At 42.2% G+C, this 26,440-nt stretch overlaps 1 protein-coding gene and 1 long non-coding RNA gene across 2 annotated transcripts; one reads left to right on the forward strand and one right to left on the reverse strand.

The window, feature by feature from the left end:
- Positions 1-2,422: 2,422 nt before the first annotated feature.
- LOC103637858 (protein NRT1/ PTR FAMILY 8.1) lies at positions 2,423-17,159 on the reverse strand. The gene is made up of 5 exons (XM_008660886.3): positions 17,050-17,159; positions 4,780-4,879; positions 4,197-4,414; positions 3,548-4,092; positions 2,423-3,439 (listed from the first exon to the last, which is right to left on the reverse strand). The coding sequence occupies exons 1-5, from the start codon at positions 17,131-17,133 to the stop codon at positions 2,641-2,643; spliced, it is 1,746 nt and encodes a 581-aa protein (XP_008659108.1). The 5' UTR covers positions 17,134-17,159; the 3' UTR covers positions 2,423-2,640.
- LOC103637849 (uncharacterized) lies at positions 8,003-11,513 on the forward strand. Its single transcript, XR_558403.2, has 2 exons — positions 8,003-8,461; positions 11,326-11,513. It is a non-coding gene; the product is annotated as an uncharacterized lncRNA (long non-coding RNA).
- Positions 17,160-26,440: the final 9,281 nt, after the last annotated feature.

Here is a 26,440-nt window from a genome sequence, read left to right on the forward strand (position 1 = left end):
ACGATTGATGATGATGGCTTTGTTAATGATGATTCTGGCTATGGATTCTGGTATTTCCTATATGAGGAAGTACTCCTTGGTATATTAACTTCGGATTTATGATAAAACTTGGCTTATATTAATTACTAAAACTTGACCAAGTAAGAGCAACATGTTGATAGTCTAACTCCATATAAAGCTAGTCCACTTCAATCAAACAGGGCACTTGTTGAGTATGTTGATGTGTACTCACCCTTACTTTAACGCAAAACACTAGGTTGCCCCCTCTATAATCAATGCTCAGGAGAAGATGAAGGCAATGAAGCAGAGTTCTAGGACTTTGAGGAGTTCTAGGCTTAGATTACCGTAATTTTTAGTCAGCTGCCTGTGAGAGGCCTCTATCTTTACTATGTTCTGTGTTAGCACTTTGATAACTGTTAAGTCAGTGACTATGTGGGTGTCTTCGACATCTAGTTGTAATAAGTTTAATACTCTTTATGTTGTTATTTGAGCATTGTGTGATGATGTTCATTTATGTAATCACTGTGTATGTGAGTTCTGATCCTGGTATGTACACGGTTCCTATTTGGTTTGACTTCTGAAAACCGGGTGTGACAGGCACACTCCATGATTTTATTCTTGTGGAGGTATTTATGCTTGAGCGCCTCCTTATTGATCCTCTTCTTGGACTTGTGCTCACCGGAAGTGTACTTGCGTTTCCCTTGTGTCGATCAGAGTGGTAGTCACACTTGCTAGCCTCTAGCTTGTCCTTCATCTTGGAGAAGTTGGCGGTGAAATGGTTAGGGTCTCCCTAATTGAAGTAGTCATCCTTACTCCCACCACGATGTCGGTTCATGTGGTTGTTGTGGAACCATGCAAACCGACTGGCAATAAGTGTCGGCTCCTCATTCCCAAAGCACTAAACCTACTCCTCTAAAATAAGTAACTAGGAGGACAAAGCAAATAGAGCATGTGAAGAGATAGAGGAAGAACCACCTCTAGAGAGTAGGGTTGTGGTGGGTGCACCAGGGTTCTTAATCTTCGTCTGAGTCTGGTGGTCAATCTTGTTGAACTTGAGCTTGCTAAAAGCTCAACCACAGTGAGGGTCTTATAGTTGTGTGATTCTATGATCGCCAAGACATTCACCTTCCAAACCCTCCAATCTGGAGCATGTATTAACTTGTGTGCTCTCTCATGGTTGTGATAAGGCAACTATGCCTTTTTTGCGCGCATCTTGTTGACAATCAACTAGAAGCAAGAAAATATAGAATCAATGGTCTCCCTAATGAATTGCATAAAGTTCTCGTACTCCTATCTGTAGGCCTTAATGATTATGGTTTTACATGATTGTTACTCTCATGGAATTTCTCTAGAGTAGTCCAGATCTCACGAGTCATTCCCAAGTGCCTAACTATATCAAATTCAGGCATGAGAATAAAGCATTCTAGGTCTTAATGTTCGAAGGTTGTCCACCTAAATAGGAGTGACTCAAACCTCCCGAACCTCGTAGTAGATGTCTCAAATCGACAAGCCAATGCTATGAAGATATGCTAACATGCATTTCTTTTAGTATGGGCAATTTGTTCCATCAAAGAATAGTAGTTTCCTAACAACACGTTCCATTGTCGCCTTCTTGGGTCAAGAACCAATTAAGGTGGAATGATCCTTAACTCGCTCTGATACTAATTGAAGGATCGAATAGGCGACCAGAGGGGGTGAATGGAAGCCACTAAAAATTCTTTCCAAAGTGATCATGGATTGTTTCCCAAAGTTTAGCCCCAAACCCCAATGACACCAAAAGCTCCAAAACGAGGCCAAAACAAGAACACCTTTATCAATTGTCGATTGGATGTTCTGAATAAGTTCCAAGGAAGCAAAAGGAACTTGATTTGGATAATGGATAGTATGAAAAAAATCAAACGGAAAATAGTCAGAGAAGAGTGGCAATGCCACTTGAATGGTCAGTAGTGCAAGGGCACGAGAGTGCCACTCAACTTCTCCATTCCCTTAGTTAAGACCAAGTGCCCCTCCTTTATCGCTCATAGTCTATCGACACGAACCTGCATGACCTTCGCCTTTGTCATTGACCACTGTCTCCAGACTCCATACCTACGCACCAGAAGCCATGAGACATTGCATGAACACATTCACGTCCGTTTTAGTTCACACAACTCAACCCAAGACATTACTCTTGTCGACAATCACTCAACATAACTCAAACCACAATGGCATATATTGATCTTGTGTTCGTAGACTTGACTAAAGATCAATCCAAGCAACACTACTCTCATGAGTGTGTTACATCAATATCAAAATCATATATTAGCACGCATGCACAACATTCAATATCATGTAAATCACTTGGCAAAACTAATATCAATCTAAAACAATGTTTTATTATACATTATTTCACAATAGTATATTTCAACTGTTGATCTCATAGTAGATGCTCGTTGTAATTCATCACAAATCACAAGATGAGGGATTAATTATACATTGTTTCCATCCTTTTACCGAACAACATGTTCCAATACTGCACTAAAGATTTAATAAGAGAACTTCCAAAACATGAGCTGCTAGCAAATAGATAATTACAAATTGTAAATTCTCACCAACTTTACTTAGGCACTCTCCTCCCATCCTCTAAGTATGAGAAGAAATTCAAGTAGCTAGTTTGCACTTGTACCTCGCAGCGCAATATGCGAATGCAAGCAGGTTCAGCAAGTGCAGTACAGCCATCAACCAGAAGAGCAGATCAAGACGCCCTTCGTTGAGGTCCTCAGGTATCCAGCCATGGCTCCCCCTTCCGGCTGTCACTGAATCGATCATCTTTAACATGATAGAGACAAGGTAGCTTCCAAGCGTAACCATGAGGAGGGAGCAAGCCTGGCACAAGCTCCTCATGGCGTCCGGCGACTGTTCATAAGCGAACTCGATAAAACCAACTATGCTGAAAACCTTGGCTACTCCGACAAACATGTACTGCGGAGCCTGCCACAGGATACTCATCAGGAGCCTGTTCTTGGCGGTGTCAAGGCGCACCGTCTCAACTAGTGCTGCCGAAACCATCGAAAACATGGCGAAGACCATGCCGACGCCGATGCGTTGCAGCTCGGACAGCCCTCGCTTCATGCCGGTGATCCTACTCACCACGGGCATCACAACTTTGTCATACGCTGGTGCCAGGATGATGATGCAGAGGCAGTTGAAGGTCGTCAGAGTGGCTGAAGGTATCCAGAGCTGCTCGATGATGTGGTTGTCCATGACCTGTCCTTGCTCTATGAACAACGGGAAGAAAGCTTCAGCGGTGTTGAAGACTATGCCTGTCAGAAAGACAGGAAGCATTCTTGCCAGGATCTTGAGCTCCTCCACTTGGGTCACCGTGCAAAGCTTCCACGGGTTAGTTGCATCGGTAGATTTGTCTTCAGAGGTGGTGATGGTAGCAGCTCGATCAAAGAACCTAAATGGGGTGGTGTTCGAGTCTTAGTATCTAAATTCCCAACTTAAATAATGTCGAGAATTTGAAGTCGAACTAGTGAAGATACCATATCTATGGAATGGAGCTTACTTTAGTCCATCAGTGTGCATCAGCTTCCGGCTCCCGACAATCGCCGACTCCTCCCCCGGCGGCATCTCATGCAGAAGAGAGCTGTCCGTCGGCACATCCACGTTCACCTTGCGGGCGGCTGCCACCACAACCTGGCAGATCCTAGTCAACGCGCTGCCTCCTGGTTTCTGGTACCTGTACAGCTTCATGCAGGCAAGGAATCCAGCGACTCCGACCGCGGAAACCGCAGCAGGGATGCCAAAACCCCAGCCCCAGCCATGGTCGTCCTGCACCCACACGAGGACCGTGCTCGCGAACAAGAAGCCTCCGTTGACAGCGAAGTAGTACCAGTTGTAGTAGAGCTGCTTCTGCTCCTTCTCGGCCGCGTCGGTGTCGTCGAACTGATCGGCTCCAAACGTGGGGACACAAGGCCAGATCCCACCCAAACCCAGAGCGGTCAGGAAGAGGCCCAGAGAAGACAAGGCTTCCTGAGAGTTTGAGGTCGCCGTCGCCATTACATGAATGCTTGCTGGTATGGTTGCTGAAAGTGTCAGTAGGAGCACTCCCTGCAACCACCACAAGCAGGGAACTGTAAAGTGTAAACCATGCATGCATGGCCCAACAGCTGATTACAGAAACCGCAAGAACATGGCTACACGGCTACACCTACCATGGTAACTACCATTAGGGACACCACGATTGTCCGGTGCCTTCCCAGATATGAATCTGCCAGGAAAGCTCCGAGGAGGGCAGTCAGGTAGCATGTTCCCTGCCAGGAAGCGATGTTGCTCGCTGCAGCGACATTGCTTTTCTTCTGCGCCTTGGTCAAGTAGCTCACCAGGTTTGTCCCAACTCCGTAGTAGGCCATAGCGCCACAAAATTCACCCCCTGCAAATAGTCAATTGGAAAACCCAAGAGTTTAGTAATGATCGCCATAATATTATTATTATCCAATATAATGCTGATGCACACTGCACCCGTGTGGACACTAGCGTAGTGTTTTATTGGAAATACATAACTCTAGAGTCTAGACTCGTATTTTGTATTGTTTATATTGTATATTCTTTAACCTAATATATAGATGTATGGTCATAAACCATGCTGATGATATTTTTATTTGTTTTGGACTAATAATTTTAGAAAGTCATACTTGAAGTTTGTTTCTCTAAAAATAATTGAGCGAAATTTCAGAGTGAATTTCGGTAATTTCAGGAGCGGGCCTAATACTCAAATAGAAATCTTTTCGCCATTACCAAGAATTGAGTAGCAGGCTCTCCAGTTCCCCGTATGCCGTTTGGACGCTGGGTAACCTCTGATATCGACAGATCCATTGCAAGTAAATTGTTCATAGTCCTGCAATCGATTAGAGAAATGTTCTGAAATTACCATCTATTCCAGCCATCCGTTTAGTCATCTAGGTTAACAGCCAAATTTGGCGATACTAGAAAATCTTGGCAAATCAGGTTGGGCCGACTTACTTTCAGTCTTTCACCGTTGTTTAGTCTTTATCAAGATGACAAAAAGTAAAGAGACAATTCTTTAGTTGACGCTAGTAAAATTTCTGGGGTTTTTTTACTCTCAAAATATAAATCTTTTCTATTAGTCACCCCTGTTAAATAATTATCTAAATGATTATTTATGTATGAAAGTCGTGATAAAAAAATACATATTCATACATAAATAGTATTATGATGCCACTAATTTTATTACAACTATTTATACATAAATAATTATTCAGATTATTGTTCAATAAGGTACAATCATCTTTTCATATGAAAGTTAATATTGTTAGAGTTTAGAACTAACATTAGTGTTATATTGAACCAAATTTACATTTAGTATCAAATATGATATATTTATATTTTGAGTGCCAAGAAAGGAACTAGAAACTTTACTAGTGTCAAATAAGAAATTATCTCATATATGTGTGTGAAATGGTAAACTTGGAGTTCGGATTGGCCTTATGACCATTTAAAAATCTAGACCAAGCCCCTAAGGAAACAGGCCAAGCTAGTGAAATCCAAGTTAGCAGTTGTTTCTTAACAAGAATTTATATAGCCTCAACTCCTATTAGAGAAAAACCTCTTCATCATATCTCCATATATTAAAAAATTGACCCTAACTTGCCAACCAGACTATCCACATTACACATTAATGCTTCAACTGATAGATCAATCGCATGCACAACTTAGAGTGTCTGATGCGGGTTTGGCTCAAGCCCATGCGCACGCAAAATCATGTGATGTCCCCTTTGCCAATACCCACCCTCGCCTCAAGTCTGGGCTAGCCCACATCGTAGCCGTCAACCCCTGTTTTCCGTGGACATGGTCGTCGCATGGGCGTAACTACCGCCACCATGGTCGGATGCCTAGAAAGCCTCTCCTCCCCACCGGTTGGGGGTGTGTCTCTACCGAAAGTCCTCAAACTAATGAGTCTCGGTTACCTTTGAGTTTGTTTTAGGACTGACAAAGTAACCTTCATCATATTGATCCCCGAGGAATAAAAAACAAAGAGGTAGCTTTGGCATCAATGTCTAGTAGAAGCATCTCAAAACATCTAAAGCAAGTAACAACAAAACAAATGAAGGTTCAAGCAGAGTGTGCGGTCTCTAAGAGGAAAAGACAGCAACACCCTCAATTGGTTTTATAGTTCATATGTATAGGACTTGAGGTCATAATTGTAATTTCATACAAAATTGTACATCATGCTTCCCATATAAATAGTGGTACAGTGTCGATGCACAGGGGGCTCTCTTTTTCTAAACGGTTTAAGGTACGCTCATCCTCTTGGGTCGCTCAGCATCTGAATCTATGAAGCGTCAATGCCTCTGATCTGCCTTTGCATATTTCGAAGGTAGTCTTGTGATAATGTGTAACCGAAAGAAAAAGAGTAAAAGGACGAAGCTCATGTTTTACCTTGTTAAGCATTTATATTCACCTTAACCTTAATCTCTTGATCTACTCCCTCACCGGAGGAGGAATTATGTTACTTTAATTGTGTTGCCATATTTTGGTTCTTCACATGAATCTTACAGGTGACCAACATTAGCGTCCACCACTGATAAATTCATGACCAACTATAACTTCTCATCACACCTTCGAGGAACAATATGGCAAGCAACACTAGCATCGGTACTTCTCCACAAAATCAAGGCCAACTCATATTCTGCATCATGAGGGATCTAGCTTCGAGCCAAGCAACAAGAAGCAAAAGAAGGAGGGACGAAGAAGAGTGCAATATGTTGGAGTCCAAGGGACCTACATCAAATTGAAGTGGTCTTATATCCCAATCGCATTCTCTCAAGAGGACCTTCAGCTTAAGAATTACCCGCATAATGTTGTCATGGTGATATCTTGTGCCATAAAAGGTTTGTGATCCATAATGTCTTAGTGGATACAGGCAGTGCAACATATATTACTTTCGTCAAAGCCTTCAAACAGATGCAAGAGCCTAAGACAAGTTGAAAGAAACCTTAAACCCACTCCACGGTTTTGGAGGAAAGCAACTCATAACCATATTGTCAATACTCAATACTTAATATCATAATTGTGTTGTCATGTTGTTGTTCTTTCAGAATTACAATAGCCAGACCATTTTGTAAAGATAAATTTAACAGTTATTAGAAGAAAAAAAAGGTCTCCAATAGACTCTATAAATGGATCTTCAAATTTAGTAGCTCTCTGTCTCTCAACCTTCGCTCTGTATTTTTGGATGGTGTAACACCTTAAAATCTTATTTAGGAATTAGGAAAACTCCCCGAAGAGATTTAAGTTAAAGTGTCTTTTAAAAAGGTATTCCTTTCTTTATAAAGCGTATTTCCCTAAAATAGTACTATCAAAACTTTGGTAATTCAAAAATTAGATCCAAATTTTGAAACTAGAATCTAAATTCAAAACTCGGGAAAATAAATAGTAGAAAGAAACTCTATTGATTTGTTCTCCTCATAAACTACAAATATGTTTTCATATAATTTAAGTAACTCTTAATAGAAAGTATACATTACCTTATTTTAAAATAAATAGATAGTGAATAATGAATTTCTACACCTACTTTTTGGAAGACACACAAAAAGATTATTTTTAAAAAATAAAATCCTTCGTTGGGTGTGATATATATTTAGGAACATTTATTTAAATGAATAAAATAATAAATAAATAATTAAATAAATTTGCATCATGTTGGATTTTGGTTGCTTGTGCATTAGATTTTGAGATTCAAACTTAGGATTGAATTTGATTTAGAAAACAGGAGATAGAAAAAATAAAAGAAAACAAAATTCTCTGCGTCCTGGGTCGAATTCTCTCTCTCGGCCCAAATACCCAGCTCCCGCAGCCCAACATCACCAACGCGCAAGCACTCTGCGCGGTCACGCCAACTGTGGGCCCCTCGTGTCGGTCTCAACCCGCACGTTGCCACACCCTGTCCTGGCACCGACAACTGGGTCGCAGGACCATTGGCCGGTCTCCCTGCATGGGCTCACGCTGGGAAGCCCTCTCGCTGGCAGGTGGACCCCGGCACCAGGACTTTCTTCCCTGTTGCAACGGACTCATCCGTAAAGATCGTAACCGCCAGGATCTTCCCCCAACAACCAAATCGCCCCAGGCTTCTTGCGCCGATCTACCAGATTCCCATGGGGATATACATACCCAGGGCACATCCGCCCCCGGCACCGTGTGATCAAACCGTGCCCACACCGAGCAAGCATCGACCAAAGAGAGAAGGGAGAAAGAGACATCCGCCGTCGGGTATAGGTGTGTGGGTCGCCACCTTGCTCATAAAGTATGGTCGGAGGATGTCGACATGACGTGTTGTACCTGTGCGAGGCATCTTCGAGCTTTGGGGTCAGCGAAACCTCGAGAATTCCTCGTTGGAGTTCCCACTCCCCCGCGGTGCCACTCCTCGCCGTGGCCGGCGTCACCTGAGCGACAATCCGTGGTAATATTCCCTTGAACTTGTTCGCCATGTTCTCATGTATGTGTAGCACCGTTCTCCTTGAAGGTAGCGCGCCGGGGCAAGAGATGTCCATACGCCGACGAGGCACCACCGCGGGCTTGGTCGGGCGTAAGAGAAGCTCTACTGGCCGTTGATCTCCCTGCAGACAGCCGTGATTAAACCAAGACATAACCCTTCGCTTCATTAAACCTTCGTCGTAGGATGCAAATCGTCCAATGGAGATTAGATCTTTGCATGAGTGTTATCAGTCTTTGATCTCAGATCCAGAGGCTAGGAAGGCATATCGGTTCGATTAGATTTCGATCTAATCTGGACCACACAAGTTACATCCGACGGCTGATATTCCATGATACCCCTTCGTGCCCGAATGTTTGCATAAGAGACGCCATATTACTGGGGATTCAACCCGCGGTTTCACCTAGTTTAAAGACTATCACAACAAGGTCCTTTTATTTGTGAATAACACCCTGACCTTTCCAATTTTTGAACCCCCAAGCTCGGGTATTTATAAAATTGAATATAGAAAAGGATTTTTAGTATAAAAGTAATTCCAGAAAACTAATAAATTTGTATCTTATTCATTTTAACTCCGATTTGACTCGTTTAAGTTGCGATAGCTTTGTAATAAAATTGCCTACGCAATAAGAGCCTTAATTGTATCATATCAAATACTTTTATAATTAGATATTTGTTTTATCCTATGTTTAGTACATTTATCTTACTAATCAAAGTTAATGTGTCTATAATTATAATCATACTCTAATCAAGTTATAGCTTAGATTAAAATTGAATTTGTTGTTTAATTAGAATATATTTACTCACATGGTTTATATTAATCAAGATAACATAGTTTAATATGTAATAATATAAATCTTCTGAACACTACAACTTTCTAACCGTAACTCCAAATTTAGTGGTTCTCGAACTGTGATATCCTGGCCCCTGGGATGGTGATATCCTGGCCCAAGGCTTAATAGGATTAATAGAGTATCCATACCAACAAGATGCATCTTCTTTTTCCAAAGGCTATCTCGAAAGAACCTCCAAGTTAAACGTGCTTGGCTTGGAGCAATTTGAGATGGGTGACCGACTGTAAAGTTTTCTCGGGTGCGCATGAGTGAGGACAAAGTGCACATAAAAGACTCGTGTTGGTCTGTGGAGACAATATATGATCCTAGCGAGCTGTCAGGAGTAAGTACCGCCGGTCCAGGGATTGGACGGGGTGTTACAAGTGGTATAAGAGCTGACCCTCGAGGTTTCACGGGCGTGTGTGGGATAGGGGGTTTGGGTATATGGCGCATGTCACATGTGGGCCCAGAGTGGTCACATGGCATGACATATGACGACACTAGACACACATATGTGGCTAAGAGGGGAGGTTTTAAGATTGGGGTTGACCGACGAGGACGTCGATCTTCTAAGGGGGATGGATTGTGATATCCTGGCCCAAGGCTTAATAGAATTAATAGAGTATCCATACCAACAAGGTGCATCTTCTTTTTCGGAAGCCTATATCGAAAGAACCTCCAAGTTAAGTGTGCTTGGATTGGAGCAATTTAGGATGGGTGAACGACTGGGAAGTTTTCTCGGGTGTGCATGAGTGAAGACAAAGTGCGCACAAAAGACTCGTGTTGGTCTGTGGAGACAATATATGATCCTAGCGAGCTGTCAGGAGTAAGTACCGTCGATCCAAGGATTGGACGGGGTGTTACACGAACCTACGATTTCGTAGCGACATGTAGAATATTCCTACGCAGTTTGTTCTCATGTTTGGTGTAATGTTATTTTTGTGTACTACTTGCCTATTTGTATGTATTGCTATGAGTAGCAGCGAGGTCACGAGAAACTCGTAGACCAACTTAGTGAAGTACCTAGAGTTGCACTAAAAAGGCAAGTTGTGCCCTTGATCACTCTTCTTTACCTAATAATGTTCATGTTAATCACTATGACATGCTTAGGTTAATTTGATGGGACCTAATAGGTTACCCTAGTTTTGTTTACCGCACACCTTGCAAACAATAAACTATTGGGTAGACTTGCTATTGCTCTTCCTGGTTTTGGGATTAATGTTATATCTAAATTATGATCATGTTCCATTATTGTTGTTGGTTTAATTATTGTTCATGATAAGATTATTATGTTAAATGGAACATGGAGCGACCACAGAGGAAAACAGTGCTACCACAAGGGTGGAATGGGACGCCCGTGGCTGACAACTCATTAGGAAAGCTAGTGGAGGACTACCTTACCCGAAAGAGACAAGGGCAATAGAGGAGTTGTCGGTGTAGGGAGGTTCTCGGGTCGATCATGCTGCGATGGCTTTTCGGACGAGGGATTCCTATATCGCTCTTCTCGCGAAATCGTAGTCGGTTTTCTGAAGCTAGTGGAACTTTGTAAATGCATCATAGTGGATCCCTAGCCATTCACCTCGGGAGTGTCTAATGGCCTTGCAAACTCTGGCTAGATGGGATACACGACTTGTGGGTAAAGGCACAACCTCTGCAGATTGTAAAACTGGTATATCAGTCGTGCTCACGGTCATGAGCGACTCGAACCCTCATATGAGTTACTTATGGAATTAAACTTATATGTCATATGCATTGCATTGTGAGATTTATTATTTACTGTAACCTCTTATTTAATTGGGATGGTATCTACTTATATTTAGTAAATGCTAATAAAATTTTGACCAACTTGTTAAAAGCAACGCTTAGCCTTAACCATTCTCATTGGTAAGCCTTACACTTTACATGAGCCTCACCGTAAGTAAGTTCATGTACATTATTCCCCACAACTTATTGAGCGATGAACATATGTAAGCTCACTCTTGCTGTACTCACCCCCAGGTCAAGTACAGGTACCACAAGATAAGGAGCCTGAAGGATATCGCGATGAGTTCATGAGAGGTCTAGGTCGTCGTCTCCCTGTCAACTATGGTTACGGAGGGTCGTTATCTTCATGTGATGTAATTATTTAGCTATTTTGTACAGAACCCCTATTATATAATGAAGATGTGACATTCGTTTCTATATCATAAGTCATCATATGTGTGAGACTTGATCCTATCACACATTTGATTCGCGCCCGAGTTTAACCTTAAATCTGGGTGTGACAGATAGTTTGTTTCACTCGTCATTCAGTCTTTTGGTTTACAGAGTCTCTTGAACTACCCTACTCTTTTTTAAAAATATATATTTTAGAGAGTAGCTAAATTAGTAGATGTAGCTAATCTTTAGGAGTTTCTCTAACAACATGTAGAAGATAAACATTGTTGTCGGGCCTAACCTCTGTTTCTGCACATTTGGGCTAAATCAATTTATTTGCAAACCATGTGTTCTAACTCAATATTAGGTGTGAGACTAGATTTACATTAATACTTAGGCTCCGTTTGGTTCAGGGTAACTAAAGTTTAGTCAATTTTAGTTCTTAAAGAAGTAAATATGGTGACTAAACGTTAGTTCTTTAGGATGTGTTTGGTTTGAGGTTAAAGTAGGATGAGACGGGGACGACACCGTCCCCTTTATTTTTTTGATCACGCCGCCATAAAAAATTACTCCGGTGTTTACCTCGCTCCTACGTGACTCTCATCCAAACAATATAAAAATTATGGTCATCCATTCTATCCCTCCTTGTACATCCAATCAAATAAATCCTTAGTCACCAAATGGATGACTAAAAAGGACTAAAGTAGAAATTTTATCTTATTTGCGCTCTACACTTTCTTCTTGCAGTAAACATCCACTAATTAATAGAGTAATACAGTCATTACTCACAGTAATTAATGCTCTTTAGTCTAATTTAGTCATTTTAACCAAACGATGTAATTTAATGACTCACTAAAGTTTAGTTTAGTGACTAAAAAAACCAAACATGTTATTATTCTCTTCGACGAAGAAAAAAGACCGATGACATGCTAGCATATTATGGTGCCACGCTATGCTCTTCCACTGCCATGTCCACAGCATCGTCCTCGGTTTTCCATGCTCGGCGTGCAGTCATATCTTCTCTTCGATATGTCATAATATTCTAGTCAGAATGTACAAACTTTTCGATATAGTAGAATTTATAAAATTTACACGTAGTATAATATAATTTGAAGTGAAATTAGAAGCCAACTGTTGTGTTATTTGTTCAGGGAATAGTTTCCAATAATTGATAAACTATTAAACAATAATAGTTACAATTATAATGTTTATGCTTACTGCTAGCAGTCTAGGTAGGCACATATAATATAGTTTTTTTAGACCTCTTCTTTCTATCCATATTCTAATAAATGATGATGAATATAGACATACATACAAACTGCATTTATATTTTAGAAAGGAGGGAGTATTATCTTACAGTACAATACGTGTGTAATTCAAGAACAAACAAGATGTTACTTTGCATGTCTTTTATAATGGTATTATGGCATATGTGAGCAATTTAAAAACAGACTAGATGTTTCATTGCATTATCTTTCATATAAAGTTATATGTGGGTAATTTATATGCACATTTGGGATATTATTTTTAATTATATATAGTAATGGCATGTGGATAATTCAGATGCAAGTGTTGTAGGTTTTTTAAATTATCTTTAATAATGGTAGAAGTGATGAGTAATTTCGTCTCAGAGCTATTTGTCGATAATTTTTTAGAAAAAAAAATATATCCAGTGGATGTTTGTTTAACAGTCATGATTTGGGTCTATCAAACTAAAGGTAAAATATTTATAAATCTTGTGAGAATTTTTAGTATTTATATTTATCCTAGCATTGGAGGAGAGATGATGCATATGCAAATTTATCCAACAGATCATGCCTATGCAAATTTATGCAATGGGGGATAGATGGTGGACAAATTTGCATAACAATATCTCTTCTGTATGCGTTTTTCCCTCTTGCGAATACATGGCCTGTCGTTGGAGACAGGCTAAGGTATTGATAGAACAAATCAGAACTGCCTCTAGCTAGGGTCTCAGGCTATCTGATGGCTCGTCCCTTCTCCGGTCTTTTCTCAAACAGCTGAGCTGAGCCTACATGCATGTGTATGCTCATCTAGATGAACCAAACAGCGAGAGCTGAGAAGACTTGGACCAATGCAATACCGACAGCATATGTGACTTAATCTCGATGTGTTTCACAAGGACATGAAGCGGGTCCGGTTTAAAAGTTGATATGTATGTTGTTCCTAAAGTGACTTGATATAGCTTTGCTAACATAAACACTGTACGCTCGGACTTAAAGCTTAGTCAGCATACATTCTGTTTTTTTTCTTTTTCGGCAAAAGAAGCTTTTATTACTTTCTCAACTTCTTGCAACACACTTTGACTTCAACAAGATATTTTATCTAAGAATACGATGGAAAACCAAAACATAACTTTTTTTATATAGTTCTTGTTTGAGAAATTTTATTATATTTGAATATTATAGTTCATATATGTTTTCTACATGTTTAAGCAACACAATGCTTAGGTCCCGTTTGGTTTGAGGAACTAAAGATTAGTCCCTCCATTTTAGTCTCATTTAGTCTCTAAATAGTCAAACGGTGGAACTAAAATAGGAACTAAACTGCTTTAGTCCCTAGTCCAGTTAATATGGTTTAATAATAGGTGACTAAAAGGGACTAAACCATATTAATTTTATCTTTTGCCCCTTATTTATTTCAGTTGCACGAACGTCGAACGGTGGGTGAATGTTACGGGGTATTTTAGTTTTCTTACGAGTCTTTTAATGTGTTTTGAATACTCTAGTCTCTTTAACCAGACAGGATAACGACTAAACTTTAGTTCCTTTACTAAACTTTAGTTCCTATACTAAAGAAATCATACAGGCCCTTAATTGTATTACTAGGTGAGTGCCCGTGCGTTGCAACGGAAACATATATCACGATAACTCATTTTTGTACATAAGTTATCATGATATATGAAGTAACACAAAACGCGTAGGTTCTGGTAGCTTTTTGAGCCTAACTGTTTTGAACCAGCAATTGAGCTACCGGTGAGTGAAGAGCAGCAAGACAAAGATGATGATGGCTACAAAAAAAGAGTAGAATGGATGATAATGGTGATCAGGTTATAAAGAAGCAAACAAGCGCTGTTAATAGCAGTTCCTCACCATCTAATCAAGAGAATGGTGGCCCTGTTCCTATGCAGACAACAAGTTTTTCTTTGCTTGCATCTCTTTCGTCAGTGGGGGTAACCAATTCCCCTCCCAGGACAGAAGGGCTTAGTGCAACCTTGTCTCATCTTCCACAGTCCTTGATCGGCTGTCATTCTGTGCATCTTGCTGGTATCAATCCAGAGCATCAAAATGAGAAGCCAGAGCAGCAGTGCATAGTAGCTAGTGAGGAAACTACGCCTAAAAAACAAATTGTACCAATACCTGCTATCAACCATCCCAAGGCTGTTTCAGTGCAAGGTGATGGGCTGAATTTGAAGCAGTATACAGCAGAAAGTGAAGATGCTATGATCGTCTCTGATATATGTGCTTTGGATGTGACCATCCAACCTCATATTAACAACTTTTCAGAGCAGGGAAGTGATATGATACAGGAGCAAGTCGGAACAGGCGCTGGGACGGTTATAGCCGAAGGTGTCAACAACGATGTGTTTGCAGCGGCTACTACCACTATGGAAAAACTTGAAGTCTCAAAGGCTGACCAGAGGATTGAAGGTACTGTGCAGTTGGTACAGCACTCTGCAAAGCGATGAGGAGGAAGACGACTCTGAACTTAGATGGCGCGAGGAATAGTACGATGATGGCAGACTCTACTCCAAATATATCACAACCTTCTCGGTAGTATCCATCCACGAGTGGTTGAGGTCGGCGTCCGTGTTGACAGCGGCAGCGGTATTGGGAGGATCAACACGATTGTTGCGAGATCTGAAATTTTGGCCAGGGATGGGACGTTGTGAGCGCGATGGTCGGAGCGAGGCGAGGGGGCCGGGAGCGGCGCGTGTGGATCTGGCATGGGGGCGTGGGCGGCTGTTTCACCAGTTGGCGTGGGATGGGACTGGGAGCGGCGTGCGCAGATCCGGATGGGGGCCGTGGGCGGCAGTTTCGCCGAGAGCATCGCACGCGAAGGGGATGGGGGTGAGCGGAGAAATCAGAGCATGGAGGTTGATGGGGCGGCATGGTGTACAGCTGTGTTGACGACACACAAAAACGAGAGGACGCACAAACTCGAGGCTAAACTTCTTGGACCCCGGAAAGGCCCCGCTGTTGGCTGCAGCCACGCCGGCGGAGAAGTCGAGCTTGCCGATGAGGCTGTCCATGGACTGGCTCCTGACTTGGCGAGCCATGGGCGCACGGGGCGGTGGGGAGGTGTGGGAGGGTGGGGCGGTCGTGGATGGAGCGGGGGAGGAAGGGGCAGGGGGCGGCGGCGGTTGCAGTCGCGGATTGAGCAAGTTAGGAAGGGGCGGGGGCGACGAGCTGGGTCACGAATGGAGTGAGGGGAGGGGGTGGTCGCGGCTGGAGCATCATGGAGATGCGAGGCGGGGGCATTGGCCGCGCCAGGCGCCCACACTCCGTACTTAATTAGTAGTAAGGATAAGGATAAGGATAAGGATTGTTAACTGCCATGAAAAAGTATGGCGCAAACAAAGATGCTCCAAAAAAGAAACAACTTGTGAATATACAAACATTATTTTTTTTCTCCTAATTTCTAAGTAATTTACACAAAATTTAAGAGCTATGCATTTTCAGAATGGATCTTAAAGTCTAAGTTCGAAGCTAAGATTTTAGAAGAAGGAAAAATACTATTTTCTGATGATATTTCTGGGAGAATAGAGACTACTGGCAGACTTATCGACATCTCTTTATTTCACTAGAGCTAAAGATATTAATGAAAGACCCTCCAAAGGCAGCAAGGACCACGATTCGGAAGCGAAAAGACAATGCTTGTTTAGGAGTGTTAGATTTGGGCCCACAAAATGAGGTTCTGCTAATGAAGCATCTACAATAATTTTTTTATCAGAGAAGATTCCCTAGATTCAGTTTAGCAATAATTTTTTTGTTCTTCTTCTTCTTTGGTTCATTGGGCTACTTACAAAGGACAGGCGGCTCTGAACTAAAAGGTGTTCTTAAAAGCAAAGAACATGGTTCTAATTTTGCTCAAGATTGCTGGTCTCCTTGCTAAACATCGATCAGATGCATGCAACATGCCACGCCATGACCCTTGTGTTGTTCTGGAGAGCTTCGAAACGGCGGCGCAATTGGATGTTTCGTTTTCTTTATGAAGATAGAATCACTCCAGCGTACCACATCAGTTTTCAAGACAAAAGAGTTTCACCTCTTGTGGAATAATAGTGGCCAGAAGCTTTTTTTTTTTTTGCAGTTTTCCTGATCGTTTTTTGTTCATTGCTGAACATGAACGAACCGACAAACAACAACTGATGCATGGATCTATATATCGATGACGGCAGATAGACAGACAAGACAAACAGAAGGAAAGCTGGCACGCGGTTTTTTCAAAGCATCCTCTGTGACCTCGATGCAAAGAACAAATAAACAACGGCGGCACGAGCAAAGTAAGTAACGGAGCTTGACGACAACGAGCTGATGAGAGGCATTGAAGCTAAGCATTGACCTGTGAAGGCGCGGCATGGAGAGGAAGAAGAAGGGGCAGGGTCGACTCCTCCGCCTCACTCGTGATGATGGAGTCTCCTTTCATCGTGTTTCTGACTTTGTGTTTGCCCCTGCCGCCTCCAGTCTCTCCAGCTTATATATATACTCCCTCCGGTACAGTAAAAGAAGTCATCTTGCGCGTGACCGAGCGTGCACAAAAAGAAGTCATAGCGTGCGTGGGTCTGGGATTTGGACGTTGTTGCCCCTAGTAATTGCACAAAAAAAGATACACTTAAGAGGAATCGAACTTAAGACCTCCAGTCCAGAATGCTTTGGAGGTGCTACAGTAACCAATCAAGCCTGATTGTTTTTGTGACATTAATGCACTCATATCCCTATTTAATAGGGGCAAACAGGGAAAACTCTATGATAATTAATCACTCCTTGGTATGCACAATCATGTCCTAAACGACTATCTTTACTGCAATGGAGGGAGTATATATATAGAAAGGACGGCAAGTGGCGTCTGTTGGTCCAATAAGCGAAAATCCAGAGTCGCCCTCCCAGTCAGTGCCACGCGAAGAACGAGGCTAAGTTAACGCAGATATAGATCCGTACACTTGCGGTGTTCGTCGCCGGTAGGAAGGTTTACAGGTATCGAGAGAGTGGTCAAAGCATTGTTTATATAAACAAAACAAAATTTAGCAGTGATTTCCCACTTGAATGCTTGGTGACTCAAACTAGTTGGTTAATTTCCGGCCCGTTTCGATCTACCTAGCTACAAGGACCATTAATGGGTATAAATAACCCATATCGTGCTCCTTGCGTGTACGTAGTTGACAAATATATATATGGACGACTCCGCACGGCCGTAACATATGAGGTAGCCATTCATCAATTATTATATGTATATATAAATTTGTTGACAAATATATACGGAGATTTCGGTAGGAGGCGTCCGTCTCAAATTGATACTAAATAATCATTAAACATAAAAGGGCGTATAAAATTGAGGGGGGGCCATGACCCACTTTGCCCCCTTTGGATCCGCATCTGGTCTCAATCACGAGGCTCTTCGCCAAAGGGAAGACTAAGCAGTGGTAAAGTTGGTCGGCGAAGACGAGCGAATGGACAAAGCAGACATGAAGGGAGCTGCAAGTGTGAAAGCCTGAGGTGGTTAGATGTTTTTTCTTTGTTGTAATGTCCTAATCAAAGTGTCCCTAATCCAAAACAATGTCCTTAGCATTTGAGATAAGTGCGGCGTAGCGATCATATGGGGTGAAATGAGCCACTAAAAATTCTCGACCTATGAGAACAACACCGTGACTTGATTCCCAAACCCAATCCAACCTCTAGGGATACAAAAAACATTTCACAAAAGAACATATCAACCACGGATCGATTGGCTGCTCCTACCAAGTTCCAGAGACGAATATAAGCTCAACGGGACTTAAAAGACTTGATTTCAACCCAAACTTTCACAAGAAACTTTAAAAAAGACCATAAAGGTTCAATAAACATTCTAGGTCAAAGTCCGAGAAAACACCAAGGAGCAGTGCCGCACGACAAAAATTTTCCAGAATAGCTTAAAATTTTGCAGGCAACAAGAGAAGATATTCCTGAAGTTTGAGCAACAGGGAGATAATCCTTGCCCAGCAGTGCTGGATTTGAGAGCGATAGTGTCGCGCAAACAAATCTTCATGGAATCTCTTCAAATTTTGCAAACAGTTTGCGCAAAGGGAAAGAAGTCTAATCGTCAAGTATGAATGTGAGCAGCTCAAAAATTCATGCGCAGATTTAAAATTCGAGAGTGGTGGGGTTTTGTTTGGTTCTTTCTCAAAGTGAAGTCAAAGGGAAATCAACTCGAATCATGACCAAGAACAGCACTACATGAGCATACGTAGTGATCCAAAGAGTTTATCTCCCCACAAATCAATCCCTAACAGCATACGTATTACAAGTGCTCAATTTCATAGTTGAATTTTTATACTAAAAGTTTAATTTGAAATTGTGCAAATAAATAATAGAATGAACCTCAATTAATTGTTTTGAGGAAATTATCCTTTTATGAATTATGCATTATAGAAGCCTTTATTTGTTAAAAAAATAAGTAAATAAATAAAAATATATTCTTGCACCATGCTGGAGTTTTATTTGATTGTGCATCCCATCTTGAACTTTGAACCCTAAATTAAATTTGGAATTTGAATCAAACCTGGAAAATGAATTAGGAAAGAAAACAGGAAAAGATGAAAGTGCATTCATCCCTTTTGTGAGTTTTGGTGATTTGGATAACAACACATTTAAAGGTCTAACAAGTTCGCTAAGTATTGAACAGGAAATTCAGTATGATGAACATACTTGAATAGTGTATAATGATCAGTGAACAAGGTTCAACACAAGGTCAAATAACCAGTGAGATAATGCAAATGGATATAATATGGTATCTATATTGGTTTGAATATATGGACAAGTCCTGAGAAATAACTATGCATAAATATGATCATAATAGAGGTTGAAGTGATTAAGAGGATTGGTCAAGCCAAAGTGAATAAGATATGAGGAATCGTGAATTGGCTTGACCATATTACTATTAGTCCATATATGAATATATGAGAATCAAACTAGAGCTTGATTGATCTTAGCAGTTATATCTAGATGACATTCAAGCAAGGTTCACAATATTGAAGAAATGATTCTCTCAATGGATGCTCAGTAGGATGTGACTCAAGAATGGCTTGATAGGGTGAAGATAGCAAGGAAAGGGCTTCGAGGAACTAAGCGAAGGTGAAGGCCAAGCGACGGCTTGTAGACCGAGGTACCATGGCTAAGGTGAAGAAGAGAGTACTTGCACTAAGTCGATGAACTAATCAGCTATGAAAAGTTACAACATGTTGATGCATCAGTAAGGTGACTTGAAGCCATGATTTGAACTCATATATGGTGAAATGGCACAAGTCACATGCTCGATTTGTTTGCTTCAAAAGGTGAGACAAAGATGTTTGTGATCCTTATGAAGCAACATCATGGAGAAATCACACTTGAGACACCAATGACTCAAGGAGTTTACTTAATTATATTTTATTTAACTTGAGTATAGGAATCGTCGTACTATCAAGGGGGATCCAAAAAGAAGGTTGGTGTTGGTACTAAAGCTCAAAATCCTTGATCTAAAACTTCCATTTTACCCTTGTTAATCCTTAGTGAAAGTATGTAGTACAACCTTTTTAAGTCTATCTTGGCCAAAATTGCTTTTTGGAAAAATAGGTTCAACCAGTTTTTAAACAGGTTCAACCGGTTTTTGCACTGTTCACCTTTTTGGAAAATACTAGTTCAGCCAGACACTCAACCGGACACTCAACCGGTTTTTGTCTGGTGGAAACAGGTTCAACCGGTTTTAAAACAGGTTCAACCGGTTTTTGCACTGTTCACTTTTTTCTGCCAGTCTGCTGTGTCAGCCAAAAAGCTGTGCGCAGCTTTTTGAAAAACCGGTTCAACCGGTTTTGGGACCGGTTCAACCGGTTTTTGGGCAGAAAAGTCAAAAACGGCTAGTTTTGGAGCCCCACCTATATATACTCACTCCCACCTCTCTCCTCCACAGAACAACACGACTTGGACTCCATTCCTAACCTGAGAAACACCTCCCACTCTCTCTCACACACCTCTTGCCTCTCCCATTTCAAATCTTTGGAGAGAAATCTTTGAGTGAGTTTGAGAGCTGCAGTTTTTGTGCTTCATCTCCAAATCTCTCTTGCTCTTCTTGATTCGAGCTTGTGTACTACATCGAGTTCTTTGTGGATTACTCTTGGAGCTTCTAGCTCCTAGACGACTAGGTGTCTCTTGTGAGTCTCCAAATCTTGTGGAAGACCACAAGAAAGTTTGTATTACCCGCTCGTTTGAGCAAAGATTATTGTGTGGGCTTGACCTTTGTGGTCGGCAAAGGGAGGATTAGGGTTGAAAGAGACCCGGCTCTTTGTGGGCGCCTCAACGAGGAAGTAGGGCACCTTAGTGGTGTGACCGAACCTTGGGATAAATCTTGTGTCTCTTGTGTTCTTGCTCATTGTGTGTTTGTGTTCTTCGTTCTCTCACCATTTCGTGGAAGATTTGTTTATATCCTTTTGGTGTGTGGATTTTGAGAAGTGCCCTTCTCAGATCTACTACTTTGAACCCTGTGGATCATTTAGAACATCTCATTTCCAAAGTTAACTGGGTGAATTTCGAGATCAATTCAGTTTTACCCAGTTTGCTTCTAGTTTTTTGTTGAAAAAGTTTTAACTTGCCTATTCACCCCCCTCTAGGCAAGTTTCAAAAGAATAAAAAGAAAACGAAAACAACCAACATATAGGCCAACACCACAGTACCACACTCTCGGCACACTAATTCAGACCGCTCGGTCGAGGGGCGCGCTCCCGGCTCCTACTCATGCATGGTGAAGCCCACGCTACCATATGAGACCCATAGGGATGCGTACGCTTGGTTCAGTGGGGCCTAAGCCTCAGCCGCCCACCCACAGTGTCGACGTCGTTTCTCTAGTGTGTGGGACCTATCCCATTCTACACCGTTCTTCTCTCGAATGATATCTGGAAGGGAAATGGTCTCAACATTTCCTATAATCAATTTTGGTGTTTGACGTCCATCACAAACCATATGGACTAACTAGTTTGCCTAGTGAATGTTTTCATCAGGTGCATAAAGTTCACATAAACATACAAAGAAAATAACTTGAGGGAATTCTACAAGGTTTGGAGCATACAAGATCTGGTGCAGCCTATGGTGCACCGGACACTATCCGGTACCTTGGCTAAGCACCTCGCGGACTGGCCGCTCTCAGGTTTTCTCGGCGCTCGTCCGCTATAATTCATTGGACTGTCCGGTGCACCACTGGACTGTCCGGTGAGACAACGGAGCAACGATCAACTTTGCCCAACGGTCGACTGTGCTGACTGTAGAAGTCGGTCTGCAACGTTAGGATACATTAGACTGTCCGGTGCCGCAAGAGGACAGAAGACTTCAACGGTCAATAGCCCCAAACTCCAACGGTCGGCTGACGTGGCACTCACCGGACAATGAACAGTGCAGTGTCCGGTGCACCACCGGACTGTCCAGTGTGCCCATCGACAGCAAAGTCAGCCAACGGCTAGGAAGTGATTGGAGGCTATAAATACCCCCAACCACCATCATTCAAGCCATCCAAGCATTGCAACTTCTCCATTCAATACTAGAGCAAAAGAATAGACTCCAAAGACGCAATCAAATCATCAAATCTTGTTCAAGCTCCAAAATCAAATCAAGTGCTTAATGACTTGAGGGAGAGGGTAATTTGTGTTTCTTTTGTTGCTCTTGTTGCTTTTTTATTCTCATTACTATGATGGGGTTACAAACCGTGAAAAAGGCCTATGCTTTCTTTTGCCTGGAACCGTAGCGGGTTTTCTCATGCTAGTGGAACTGTTGAAAGGCCTCGTAGAGACACCCAGCCTCGCCTCCTCGGAAGAGGTGTATGGGATTCATGACCCTGTGGTAGATGGGTATCATGATTTGTATGTAAAGATGTGCAACCTCTGTAGAGTGTAAAACTGGTATATCAGTTTTTCTCACGGTCAAGAGCGGCTCGGACCCTGACATGAGTAACATATAGAATTAAACTTAACCTGGCATGCATTACATATTGTGGGTATTTTATCTATGATCTCTTATTTAATTGGGATGATGTTTACTTATACTTATTAATTGCTAAAAAAATTTGACTGACAAAATTAAAAGCTATGACCAGCCTCAGCCTTGTTTTTTGCAAGCCTTACACTGCACTTATTCCCCACACTTGCTACTTCTCGAGTTGGTTCATTCACAGTTATTTGATCTTCTATGTCGATTTCACCTAGTCTTAGTCCAACTACACTTCTTGAGTCTCCTGCTTTTCTTTATAATAAAATGGTATGTGATATTTCCTTAATTGGTTTCTTGTGCTCTCAAGATTTATCTTACACGGTTATCCAATGTTGAAATAACTCATAATTAAAGCAAGCACTCAATAATTTCGTATTGCAATGTTCAGACATGAATTTGGTACGGTATGGAAGAATTGGTTGGTGCTTACTCTATAGAACATGGTTTTCTGTAGTATACTTATGCATGCGACTACAACACTGGTTGTTGTCTACTATGCAAAATATTGTATACTAGAAATATAGTTCTCTGGTTGGTGTCTTAGAAGCTTGGCTTCCATTTTGATTCTATAGTTGCTAATTTTGGACCAACACTTACAAATTCATCTTTGTGACTGCCCTTTAATATTTGCAATACAGACTTAGCTGAATTGGTTATGATATATTGCATTCATAGTGTGGTGATTGCTGCTGCTTATTACAGGCGCTACCAGAATTCCTCTCTTTGTCGAGTGTCAAATGATTTGTGAAAGGGAAATGTGCCCTTGGGCCATTTCTAAGTATTTTGGTGATTGAGTGCAAACACAAGGGCTTAAATGTGAAAATATGCTCATGGATGAACAAAGTGCAAATCACAAGTAAAGGTATGTTTCTAAGCCTTAGTACATTAGTTTTGTGTACTAACATCTTGTCTAAGTGTTAGAAACAGGAGAAAGAAGAAAAGAAAAGAAGTGGAGAGTGGCTGTGTACAGCCAAAGGCTGCTTCGGGCTGGGGCACCGGACTGTCCGGTGTGCACCGGACAGTGTCCGGTGCGCCAGACCAGCGCGGAGCAAACCAGCCGCTCTCGGGTTTTTCTCCGGCGACTTCGGCTAAAATTCACCGGACTGTCTGGTGTGCACCGGACTGTCCGGTGAGCCAACGGTCGGCCGGGCCAACGGTCGGCCGCGCGTTCGGCGCGCGACACGTGGCCGAGCCAACGGTCGGAAGGAAGCACCGGACTGTCCGGTGTGCACCGGACTGTCCGGTGTGCACCGGACTGTCCGGTGCGCCAGATCTGCAACGGTCGGCAACGGTCGGCTGTGCTGTTTATGGAAATAAATCGGGCACCGGACAGTGTCCGGTGTGCACCGGACTGTCCGGTGCGCCCGACGACAGAAGGCAAGGATAGCCTTCCAGATGTGTTCTCAACGGCTCCTAGCTGCCTTGGGGCTATAAAAGGGACCCCTAGGCGCATGGAGGAGTACACCAAGCATTCCTTGAGCACTCTTGATCACTCACACATCAATCTTGCACACTTGTTCGATATTCTAGTGATTTGAGCTCCGTTCTAGTGTGCTAGTCTTTTGAGCTCAAGTCTGGGTCTTGTGTGTGCGTATTCGCTGTGATCTTTGTGTTGTGTGTGAGTTGCTAATCCCTTCCTTACTCCGTGATTCTCTGTGAACATCTTTTGTAAGGGCGAGAGGCTCCAAGTTGTGGAGATTCCTTGCAAACGGGATTGAGAAAAGAAAAGCAAGAACACCATGGTATTCAAGTTGATCATTGGATCACTTGAGAGGAGTTGAGTGCAACTCTCGTCCGTTGGGACGCCACAACGTGGAGTAGGCAAGTTTTTGTACTTGGCCGAACCACGGGATAACCACCGTGTCATCTCTGTGATTGATTTCTTGTGGTTATTGTGTTTTGACTCCTCTCTAGCCACTTGGCCATACTTGTGCTAACCCTTAACAAGTTTTTGTGGCTTAAGTTTTGAAGTTTTACAGGATCACCTATTCACCCCCCCCTCTAGGTGCTCTCAATTGGTATCAGAGCCGTTCTCTTCAAAAAGGGACTAATCGCCCGAAGAGATGGATCCTAAGGGAAAGGGGATGGTGGTCGACAATGAGAAGGAGTCTATCTTCAACGAGCCGAAGAATGACAAGTCCACCGACTTGGGCTCAAGCCACAAGCACAAAGATGGGAAGAAGAAGAAGACAAGGCGCATCAAGGAGATCGTCTACTACGACAGCGACGAATCCTCTTCTTCCCAAAAGGACGACGACCACGACAAACAAAAGACGGTCAACTCAAACTTTTCTTTTGATTATTCACGCATTCCACATAGCTCAAATGCTCACTTGCTCCCCATTCCACTTGGCAAGCCTCCTCACTTTGATGGAGAGGACTACGGATTTTGGAGTCACAAAATGCGTACTCACCTATTTTCTCTCCATCCAAGCATTTGGGAGATTGTGGAAAGTGGAATGAAATTTGATAGCTCGGATAGCCCTTCATTCATTAATGAGAAAATCCATAAGAATGCACAAGCTACCACTGTTCTTCTAGCTTCATTATGCAGGGATGAATATAACAAAGTGAGCGGCTTGGATAACGCCAAGCAGATCTGGGACACCCTCAAGATTTCTCATGAGGGGAATGACGTTACCTTGCTCACCAAAATGGAGTTGGTGGAAGGCGAGCTTGGACGATTCGCGATGATAAGGGGCGAGGAGCCAACTCAGACATACAACCGGCTCAAGACCCTTATCAACAAAATAAGGAGCTACGGAAGCACGCGATGGACGGACCACGACGTCGTCCGACTAATGCTCAGGTCCTTTACCGTTCTTGATCCTCATTTGGTGAATAATATTCGTGAGAATCCCAGGTACACCAAAATGTCGCCCGAAGAAGTCCTAGGAAAATTCGTCAGCGGGCGAATGATGATCAAGGAGGCAAGGTATGTGGACGACGCCTTGAATGGACCGATCAACGAGCCGCAACCTTTTGCTCTCAAAGCCACAAGGAGCAAGGAGGCGCTACCCAGCAAGGTGGCGCAAATTGAGGCAGCCGGTCTTAATGATGAAGAAATGGCCCTCATCATCAAGAGATTCAAGACGGTGCTAAAGGGTCGCAATGGACAGCCGAGCAAGACTAAGACCAAGGGGAAGCGATCATGCTTCAAATGCGGTAAGCTTGGTCATTTTATTGCTAACTGTCCTGATAATGAAAGTGACCAGGAAAAGGGGAACAAAAGGGAGAAGAAGAAGCACTACAAGAAAGCCAAGGGCGAGGCGCATCTAGGCAAGGAGTGGGATTCGGATTGCTCCTCCTCCGACTCCGACAATGAGGGACTCGCCGCCACCGCCTTCAACAAATCGACCCTCTTCCCCAACGAGCGTCACACGTGTCTCATGGCTAAGGAGAAGAAAGTAAGTACTCGAAACTCTACTTATGCTTCTTCTAGTGATGATGATTCTAGTGACGATGATGAAATAGACTATTCTAGTTTATTTAAAGGTCTAGATAGAATTACAATTGGCAAAATTAATGAATTAATTGATGCATTGAATGAGAAGGATAAACTCTTAGAGAAACAAGAGGATTTATTGTATGAAGAGCATGATAAATTTTTAGAAGCTCAAAAATCTCATGCTCTAGAAGTTAAAAGAAATGAGATGCTTACTTGTGAATTATCTTCATGCCATGAAACAATTTCTAAATTAAAGAGCATTAACGATGAGTTGAATGTTAAGATAGAAATAGCTAGTAAA

This window comes from Zea mays, chromosome 1 (genome assembly GCF_902167145.1).
Source record: "Zea mays cultivar B73 chromosome 1, Zm-B73-REFERENCE-NAM-5.0, whole genome shotgun sequence".
Taxonomy (NCBI): Eukaryota; Viridiplantae; Streptophyta; class Magnoliopsida; order Poales; family Poaceae; genus Zea; species Zea mays.